Source organism: Delphinapterus leucas, chromosome 9 (genome assembly GCF_059928025.1).
Source record: "Delphinapterus leucas isolate spDelLeu-1000000601 "Yukka" chromosome 9, BTC_Dleu_Yukka2, whole genome shotgun sequence".
Classification (NCBI taxonomy): Eukaryota; Metazoa; Chordata; class Mammalia; order Artiodactyla; family Monodontidae; genus Delphinapterus; species Delphinapterus leucas.
Genome location: NC_143137.1, coordinates 27,636,225 through 27,647,139, shown reverse-complemented (window position 1 = coordinate 27,647,139; position 10,915 = coordinate 27,636,225). Strand labels below are relative to the sequence as shown.

Sequence of the window (10,915 nt, the reverse complement as noted above, 5' to 3'; positions counted from 1 at the left end):
GAAGGAATCGAAAGAGAAATTTAAATATATCTCAAAATAAATGAAAATGAAAACACAATAACCAAAACCTATGGGATGCTGCAGCAGCAGTTCATAAAGGGAAGTTCATAGTGATCAATGTATATGTTAAGAGAAAGATGTCAAATAAACAACATAACTTTACACTTCAAAGAACTAGAAACAAAAGAACAAACTAAGCTCAAAGTAAGCAGAAGGAAGGTCATAACAAATATCAGCATGGACATAAATGAAATAGAGACTAGAAAGATAAAAGGTCAGTGAAAGTGTTATCTGCTGTTTAAAAGATAAAATGGACAAACCTGAGGAAAAAATACACAAATAAAATCAGAAATGAAAGAGGAGACATAACTGACACCACAGAAATTCTTAGATCATAAGAGACTACTGTGAACAATTACATGCCAAAAATTAGGTAACCTAGAAGAAATGGATAAATTCCTAGAAACATAAAAGTATCTAAGACTGAATCGTGAAGAAACAGAAAATATAAACATCAACAATGATTAAGAAGATTGAATCAGTAATCAAAAACCTCTTAACAAAAAAAAAAGCCCAAGACCAGATGATTTTACTAGTGAATTTTACCAAACATTTAAAGAAGAATTAACAATAATCCTTCTTGAACTCTTCCAAAAATTGAAGAGGAGGGAACACTTTCAAATTAATTTTATGAAACCAGCTTACCCTGATAGCAAAGCTAGACAAGAACACTGATGAACATAGATGTAAAAATCCTCAACAAAATACAAGCAAATCAAGTTCATCAGTACATTAAATGAATCATACACCACGATCAAGAGGACTTTATCCGTGGGATGCAAGGATGATTCAACATGCACAAATCAATAAATGCGATACACCACATGAATAGAATGAAAGATAAGATTCAAATGATCATCTCAATAGATGTTATGAATAATGAGAGTTATATAGGGTAGACTGCTTACAAGTTAGACAATACAGGTATATAGGCCCTTGGTGCCTGAATCTCATATCTAGCTAACTCAAGCCCTCAAAAGAATTTCCTTGTTCTTAGCCCAAACCTCTCTGTTATTCTTTCTAAAGTATCTTCCTTTTAAATCCTAACCAAATTTAATTTAATCCAAATTAAAACTTTTCACTTCTAATCATAGAACATTTTTATTTTATGGAATAGATTTTAATCTATTTACTACTTTTAATGTCACCTTTCCATGGCATGTCCATTAGCTGAATATTCAATAACAGATGATCAGGGGTTTCCTCAAAACTTGTATATGAGGAAATTGCACATAGTACCCAAGATTTGGGGGAATGCAGAAAATTTTCAGACCATGAATGTTTCCATTTTTTTCTAATGGAATGTGAGGGTTTATTTTATTCTGAAGGACTTTAAAGGGGGGGATACATGATAAAAAGCCTATAAAAGGTGAAATATGTGATGTTTGAAGTCTCATGGTAGACTTTTTATATATATTTTTAAAAAACACTCATCTAGATGAGGTGCTTTGAGCAGTTCTGAAAAATGTAGTTCCAGAAAGCAACTGCTTTGATTCCTAAGGAAGAAATTCTAAATAATGCAAAATTTTTTATAAGCATCTGGGTTTTTGATAATTCTGTCTACCTACAACAGACTTGTGAGTGCATAACCACTATTTTAATAATTATTTTCCCTACACTAGTGTGTAATACCATATTTGACTTTGCTTATGCAGGCCATAAGTTCCAAAAGGCAATTTCCTGGGCCACAAACGCATCCATTTGAAAACACTTGAGATTGAATCAACACACTTTAATAAAAAAAGATGTATAATCTAAAAAACCAAACCAAAACAAAACAAAAAAAACTCTTCACTTCTTTAAAATTTATCTATTCGTTTCCTTTCCTTTTCCTTTGCTTCTTAGGTCTGGTATTAACAAACAGTATGAACTTAGGTAATTCATATGACTTTTGTCGGTCTGTTTCCCAGGATTGGATGATCATGACCTAACTTGTTCAGTTGAAAATGATTAAATGTACGTGGAAGCTCTTTGTGAACTATTAGATACCACAATGATAAGAGGCAGTTATTATTTCTGTTTCTACATTTTATTTTATTAATTTCTTGATACCTTCCACTGGCTCTAACATCCCTACCTCATGCATATCCTTCCTGGATACCTTTTCCATTGCACCTTACTCAAAATAAGACAGCGAGAGTATTACAAATATTTAACAACTTCTGGAAGAGTATCTGTGTATTTGATAGTTGGGAGCAGAGGGGGAAGGTTTTTCTTTTGTCTCTCTTCTCTATTTACACATATGTGTGGAATACAGTTTCTGTTTCTTTCAGCTTTCTGAGATTTTTAGAACATGCAATATGTGGATACAAATGACCAATAACAATAATTCAAATTTCAATTGCTTTTTTGTCTCACTTATTCTGGTAGGCTCCCAAACTCTTGCAACCTGCCACCGCACCAGCTTCCTAAGCATTCCTGGGATTATCTGGTCAGATAACACAAGGTTGTTATCTATGTTTTATTTTCTTTTATTTACCCAGTCCCATTTCATCTGGTTATGACTCTGCTCCCCAGACATTACTGCATTCACCAGGCTCTGTCCCACCTTCTACTCCAGTTGAACCATTGGAGCTTGGGAAATGCTAAGGCTGCATGGGGTGCTACTGTGAAGTGGGAAAATACGCTTTACTCCCCTTTCTATGTAACAGTAGAAATGCTGCTGAGATATATCAAATGGAACAGAGTCTTTGGAAAAAGTTTTTTCAGTTTGTACTTATACTTCACACCCTCAGTTTCAAATATGAATTCAAAGGATGACTTGACTGGGAGACAAGTCAGAGTGATAGACCCAAGACCAGATCAGAATTTCTATTCCCTTCCAGGACTAAGCTTTCTTTTGCGGTCAAAACTTGAGATACCTGCATTCTTTTTCTTGTAGGATGGTTTTTTCCTCAGGAGGTGTTTGAGCCTTCTCATGGCAGAACCAGAAGTTCAGTTCATCAGACATGCCCCATATATATAAAAGGTGCAAACAATTATATTCATAAACTCTGGCATCAGAATGCTTTAAGAGATGAAGCTGTCCTTAGGAAAAATACCTTGACAAGTGCCTGGAACAGATGGAAGCTGAGACTCAAAGGTCCAGAGGTTTGCAATTACTAAGACACTTTGTTGCTAGTGGGTGAGGGTGAAGAGGAGAGAAATAAGGAGAGAGATACCGTGGGGATAAGGTAGGACTTAGCCCTATAAGGAAAAGAGTATGAGAGAAACCTGTGGGATTGGGAGGTTGAAAGGACTTCTAAAGAACACGAAAGTCCTGTATGTGATTTTAATTCGATTCCTGTGTGGTTCCTGTATTCTTATCCATTTGGGAGGGACTTTGGATTGTCAGAGAACACAGAATAGAAAATTACAGAAAACTTAAGCCAATGTCACTCAGATTTTACAAAGAGGAGTTCTCAGCTGATATCTGGGTTATGTATGGAAGAGAATGAGCTAAGCCTCAATCTGGGAATATTTCTAGAAAGTCCATTCCAACTTGTGGTACCATGAAGAGGCAAGAATCCAGCCAATGGAAACTGTGTGCAGTTGGTCAAATTAAATTGCCAATATTTGAAGAGGTTCCAGGATGACCCTAGATTGGGTAAGTCATCTGCTATTCTGGGGGAAGTAATGTCTTGGCAAGAAAAAGAAGAGTTAAAATTTGACTTGAATATTAAAAGCATAAAGGCACAGTATTTGGAAGAGACACAAATAAGGAAAATCATATTATTGAATAAAAGTACAGAAGCAACGGAGAGAGAGATAGAAGATCTCTTCTTGACTAAAATATGGAAAGTAAATCAAGGGCTTAGCATGGAGAACATTCAGGATGTGGGCAATAAATTCTTGTGGGGAAGGGATTCATATTAGTATGAAGAATTGGCAGTCATGGAATGGGTCAAATAAAAACAAAATGCAGATACTGTGACTTTGGGTCTCTTGTGTTGAATATACTGGGAGAAAGATTTCAGAGGTAGAGAGGACTAAGGAGAGATGGAGATGTCATGAGAAAGTTGGGGCCAACCTGGGGACTGTGGAAAGGAAAAGAAAGGAGTGGCATAGAATAGAGAAGGGATTGCTTGTTTGGAGATAGATGGCTGTAGGGAAAGAGATTGAGGCTTGCATTTATGGTGCGTCACCATCACACAGGGGATTGTGAAGAGTCCTGCAGGTTAGGTTATTGATATTAGTTGTATCAGTGCAAACACCCATTTGTCCAGGGGCCTTCTTGTCCCCTGTGCCTCAGGCAGCCTCTAGGTCCCAGCACTTTACCTTTAAAACCCTTTTCAGTTTAGGGCTGCTCAGCATCCGTGAAGTCAAATGAATAGAGACTAGAGCACAGATGATAGCTTCCCAGGCCCAGAACCAGAACCCCTTATTAAAAAGGACACCCCACATGGAGATTAGTAGGGTCAGAAAATAAGAGGTGAAGAAAATGAGGAAGACGGCAAGAGACCTCAGGGCAGTAGAGTGAGCTTCCAGGCTGGAGAGTGGCTGGTGTGATGATCTTTCATCTGCCTCAGGTGTTGGAATAATAAGGCCATGAGCAAGACGGTGGAGGCCAGGAACAGGAGGAAAGGAATAATCAACACAACCACTTGTGACACATGGAAGAATCCCACAGGAATATCTCGTCTCTCAGTCATGGCGCTGTTTCTAGGGAAATGCCTCATGGAGATTAGTTGAATCTTGCTGCAAAGGTGATAGACACACAAGAAATCAGCAGAGAACCCAGCAACAGCCAAGGAAACCTCACAATTCTCCACTTCAGCCAGAAGATGGGGTGGCTGAAGGAGGAGAGTTTGACACAGTAGAAGACAGCAAACATGCTGGTCAACCAGAATGAAAGAATGTTAGTAAATTCCCAGACGATACTGAAGTACCAAAATTCGTAATTAAGGTAGAAGTGGGAGCAAAAGTTGTACAGCATCGATGACCACAGTTGACAGAAGCAGCAGACACCCAGGCCGGTGAGAATCATTTCCACAGGTGACAGCCTTTGGAAACTTACCCACTCTGTGCCCAGCACTACAACAGTTAAGCTGCTCTGCATAATTATTGTCAAGAGCTTCAGCATATAGATGATCATGAAGAAGACAGAGTTGGATGGTTATCTTCCTTCTATTCCAAAGAAACTTCCTGGGCACAGACTTAGAATCTCTGCAACAATTTCCAGGTAGGGACCAGATTCCTGGCCCCACTAGTGTTTCACACAAGAAAATATCTCCCTCTGGATGCAAATTTTTCTGGGCTTATTTTTGACTTTCCCATTTTCCTATCTGCAGGATTTGCTTATGCTTTGCCTGCTGGTTTGTTATCAGGCCTGGATGCAGGGAAATGTTGTTTGAGTGTGGATTCTTGCTCCTGAGGTGATTTGATTATTCCCATAAAAAGCATCCCTAGGGTTTCCCTGGTGGCGCAGTGGTTGAGAGTCCGCCTGCCGATGCAGGGGACATGGGTTCGTACCCCGGTCCAGGAAGATCCCACATGCCGCAGAGCGGCTGGGCCCGTGAGCCATGGCTGCTGAGCCTGCACGTCTGGAGCCTGTGCTCCGCAACGGGAGAGGCCACAACAGTGAGAGACCCGCGTACCGCAAAAAAAAAAAAAAGCATCCGTATTTCATAACCATGCTGTTTATTTCTTCTTTATCTGCCTGAGGTGTCTTTAGGTTATTTCCCCATCTTTTAAATAGAATATCGTCAGTCTTTTAACCTAAAGTTTGAACCACAGGATAGATAAATCCTTCGCTGTCCATTCACATCCTGGGTAACATTTCTGCTCATTGAGTGCTGTAACAATGTCAACTTCAGAAACCGTGTGTCCCCAGCTTCTACAGCAGCTGGGCGTGGATGCTACAATCAAAGTTTGAATGCATAGAAAAAGCAATAAAGAAAATCTTTGCTTTGAGATTCCACCCACGAAATTGCTGGAAGCTGAGACCTTCAAGTATCCTCATCCAAGACGGGCCACTTTCTTTACTGCCCATTGAATTTCTCAACTCAGAGAAATCACTGCATGGTGCCCCCAGTACTCTCCCTACAATTGAGGTGTGGCCTCCTTGGCTATTGTTCTGCCGATTCCTGTGCCTTGAGCTCATGCTTTATATATGTTTGGGAAATGTTCTTTTTCCATTATCATCACCATTTTTTTCCCCCTTACATGGCGAGGCTCTGTTTGTCACTGCTACCATTGCTCAAGATGAATTGAAAGAGGGCCCTCTTACCACTAGTAAAACCATTTTGAAGCATGGGGTCTACTGAATAGAGAAGCGTAGAAGACTTGCTCTCTTTATTTGTTTGTTTATGTATTATTGTCTTCAAGCTTTCCCTTCTCTAACCAGCCTGTGGAGACAAAGGTAATCGCTGTTGATGGTAACTTCGATGTCCCTGGCCCCGCTGTAATCTGGTTCTGTAAAGTTGTAGCCCTCTGCCAGGTCCCCACTAGGTATTTCTGGAAGTGTCTCATGAGGGCTCACAAGCAAGTCTGACCCCAGTGGATGTGGAATGGGCTGATCCGTCAGGCACCTGCTGAGGATAGGCACTTGGCAGCTGCTTCCCTGTGCAGCTGTGTAGCCTGGCCTGGGCTGCACCGTCCCTTCTGTGCTCTTGCTGCTCGAAGCTCCATCCCATAGGCCCTGAGGCTGAGCTGAGCAGCCAGATATCTGTGGGGAAGCAGCCCAGTATTCACACTCTGAGCTGTTTGAGGAAGCTTGGAAGCTTAACCCTTAGTCCTTCTATTCTTTGTAATCTCACTAGAGGCAAATTTGATGTGCAGTTGCCCAAACAACTACAATAGCACCCTCTTGAAGCAAGCCCTTTTTCTATCTCGATTCTGGGACCACAGTTCCAAGTATCCAATGTCACTGGTGTGGAAGTGAATGCGTGGTGGTGTGTGGTACCTTGGAATATGAAGATGGTAATTGAAAGCCTCAGAGACACAAAGATCCCTATAACCAAGACGCTTGTGATTTTGTAGACTTTCAATGCTGTTTTAGACAAGGGACAAACTACACATTACTTCTAAATAACTCAGTATTTAGGAATCCAGAGCTATATATGCAGACCAGAAAATGAATTCAGGAAATTAGTTCTGGAAAACTATACCAGATAGACACCAAATATTTAATTAGTGCCTTCAAAATTGAGAGGATAATTCTGATAATTACTAGTTGATGAGGGAGACAAAGTGAAAGTCATAGAATCCTTGAAAGTAAAACAAGAAACCACTGAACTCACGGTGCAAAGGTAAACCACACTTAAAAATTACACTAAGAAACAGAATATTAGAAAGCATCTGATCTGCATTCTCAACAAAATGCAAGAATCAGGAAATTTTAAAAGGGAGATGGCACCTTTTAGTTTTCAATTAAAAGGTGAATTGGTTGAGATGTATCCAGGTATAAGAAGGGAGAAAGAGGGCTTCCCTGGTGGCGCAGTGGTAGAGAGTCCGCCTGTGGATGCAGGGGATGCGGGTTCGTGCCCTGGTCTGGGAAGATCCCACATGCCGCGGAGCGGCTGGGCCCGTGAGCCATGGCCGCTGAGCCTGCACGTCCGGTGCCTGTGCTCCGCAACGGGAGAGGCCACAACAGTGAGAGGCCCGCGTACCGCAAAAAAAAAAAAGAAGGGAGAAAGATAAGAAATGATATGACGTGAAATATACAATAATAACATTAACACCTGCCTTTTGTCCTGGATACACTAGGCGTGTTGCCTCCAGTATTCACTGCCTCATTCTGAGAACCCTCAAGGCCTGGCTCTACTGCACTCCACAGGGGCACTCTCCATAATGATAGTGACCAGTCGAATAACCCAGATTCTCTTTGTGAAAGTTTGAATGTGAGACATATAAAGTGAGTCCCTAACTGGTGGTTGATGTTCCCTGGGGTTAGGAGTTCAAAGGCTGGCTCTTTTCTTGTGTGGGCCTGTGAATCCTGCAGAGCAGTCTCTGGGGTCCCTTGATTCAGCAACTAGAACACAACAGCACCTAGTAGGTACTTAGAAAATAGCTGTTGAATGAATGATGAGTACAAGGAGAGCAGACCATGTGTCCTACTATATCACAAGTGTAAGGGCCTTGAAAATCATAAAGCTAGCCTCCTAGTATAATAGAGAAATGCACACATGTGATTATACTCTTATGTCATTTCAAATAATTGAAACTGACAAAGATGGTAAAATATAAGTGTGCCCAAATTGACAATTTTTTAGGGAAAAACTTGTGGCTTGGGCATTTAATTTGAACAAATGCTTCAAAATTGAATGAGACAAATGGTGATTATAAGTTCTTATACATCATACGTGACATTGTGGAGAGTGGTTCCCATGATCTGCACTGCTGTGAATGTGCATTTATTGATCAGTGTTTGGGCCAGTGGGGCTGGCAAATGGACCCCAAGTTAGTACAATATGGACTCAACAATGTGACTTCAACAATTGTTAATATAATGTGGTAGTTTATTTACATCGTTAATGTCCCCCTTCCAGAATATTGACATCCTAATGCCCCAAACCTGTGAATATGTTACCGTATGTGGCAAAAGGGACTGTGCAGTTGTGATTAAGGACCTTGAGTGGGGAGATTATCCTGGAAAACCTGGGTGGGCCCAATGTAATTACAAAGGCCTTTATAAGAGGAGGCAGGAGGGTGAGAGTCAGAGAAGGAGATGATACAATGGAACAGATCAGAGTCATGAGCCAGGTAATGCACAGGAAGCTTCTTTTCAGTCTGTGCTTAGTCTCATTTTTCAGGATATATTTGTTCTGTGGAGGAAGATGGCATTCATCCTTGAAGGTTGTGGGAAAAATGATTTCATCCTCACCTTAAAATGAAGAACACACTTTGTTTACCTGCCTTCCCCTTTATAATTCCCTTTCCTGAAAAATAGAACTCTTTTCCCCACAGGCTTGTCATGGAGTTTTGCCTTTGACCCTTGTTAAACCAATCCCAAATTTGACCAAAAAATAGTGGGATCAGATGTTTCCCAATTAGCCAAACACATTTTCTTCCTTGTGTTACTGGAATTCTGTAACAGTCAGAATCGATCTTTTTCACGTGGCAATGGCTCCCAAAGGGTCAGCATTTGAAAAGAATATCTAATAGTAACTAATGTGGTCCAAGCACAGGATCCAAACTCATTCTCTCTTCTATTTTTAATTCTGCCATCAACCTGTGCAGCCTGAAGCAAGTTCATTTTTTTCTTGCTTTTTATCTCATTCTTTAAGAATCATAGCATTAATTTGTTTAGTCTCCAATTTATTGAATGTACGCATTACTGAAACCCTGGGAGCATATACCCACTCAGCTGGCAAATTGCAAATTGTAGAAAATACAAGAACTATAATTTAATACTAAAATGATGCTATCCAAAGGCCTTAGGCAAAATTCTGGCCAAAAGGAGTTAAAGACCATCCCCACCATCAACAGCAAAACAACTGTGATTCAGGTGACAGACAGAATCCATTCAGCACTGCCTCTGTTTTCATCACTCTTCCCAGGCACTGGCCCTGCTGCCTTAGAACGTTTCAACACTCAAGGTGCAGAGCCTCTGGTGATCTGAGGTAACATGGAGGAGAATAACACTCCTCCTCTCCTGTTATGTTCAATTAGAGGGGGGAAAAATAAAGCCACAAACACACTCCAGAGCCTCAGAGATGTTTTCTTTACTTTGTGTCTCTCCCTAGGACAGCACAAGTCCATGAGGTTGGGTGGGGTTAAGGCAGTTGAATGATAAACACCACCCTCAGAGACACTCCTCTCTTGCAGTGTCTAAAGCTGTGATTCCTATGGATTAACAGCATCAGCATCTCCTGGAGAATAGCTAGAAATGCAGATTCTTGAGCCCTACTCACACCTACTGAATCAGAGATTCTGGGAGTGAGACCCAACAATCTGAATTTTAACCAGGCTTCTAGGTGATTTTGATGCTTGATTCAGTTTGAAAATCATTGATTGAAACACGTCATATCTGGTTCCTTCTAGCCTGGGGAGGACTCAGGTCCTTGTACGTACAGGCTACCCTGTGGCCACTCCTCAGGAAGCTCCAGTTTAAATAGATTTATCAGTCTCTAATGGAAGGCCCAACTTTGGCCCAAGCTGAGACTTTCTCAACATATAAAAGAAGTGAGATCTTTGGTTTTGTTTTTAATAAATGATGTCCTACTATGAAAATTTCTTTGTTGTAGTTTTGGGGCAGAATAAAATTTTCAGATGTTGCAAAGAGGGATTTTGGAATAAATCTTTACTAAAAATATGTGGTGATGGGGAGTGAGAGGTTGGCTATGGAAGAGCTGTGAGAAATCTTCACTTGGTTACCTTCTGTATGTTTCTTAACTACAAGGTCAGTAACTCATCAGCCAGTGCTGGGTGCACACAGTGGTGCCTGCTCTGTGCACTCTGTGCATCCAAGGGATGACTTGGATACCTCTGTACCACCAAAGCATTGGCATAGGAAAAAACAATAGGGAGAGTGCAAACAGCAGGATAGAAAGAGATGAAGATGAAGAAAAAAGGAGTAAGAATTGAAGGGAAAGAGGATAAGCATTCTCAAACCTCCTGGTCTTTGTCCCATCTCAGAATTTGGAGTTGTTCATGGACTGCCTAAACCCTGTTTGTAGAGGCTAGAAAGGCTCTGCAGGGACTATGTCCCTGGAGTTTGAAAACAATTTCTCAAGGATAAACCACATGTGACTATCCTGCTAGTCTAGGGCCAGCCACCTTTCCCCCAAACCTTCATACGCATAAATACATACATTTTTAAAAGATAAGTAACAGCATGTTTTTGTATGGTGCAAATGATCTAGTAGAGGAGGGGAAACTGATGATGCAAGAGAGAGAGAGAGAGAGGGGAAACTAACTTCTGGGAGTGTTGTCT

The 10,915-nt window shown here is 40.8% G+C and overlaps 1 protein-coding gene across 1 annotated transcript; it reads right to left on the bottom strand.

Annotated features, from left to right (window-relative positions):
* Positions 1-3,858: 3,858 nt before the first annotated feature.
* TAS2R16 (taste 2 receptor member 16) lies at positions 3,859-5,140 on the bottom strand (the record flags this gene model as incomplete). Its single annotated transcript, XM_022589650.3, is given in 3 exon segments — positions 3,859-4,532; positions 4,535-4,738; positions 4,741-5,140. Coding segments are annotated over 3 exon segments (849 nt in total), but the record flags the coding sequence as incomplete, so codon positions are not given.
* Positions 5,141-10,915: the final 5,775 nt, after the last annotated feature.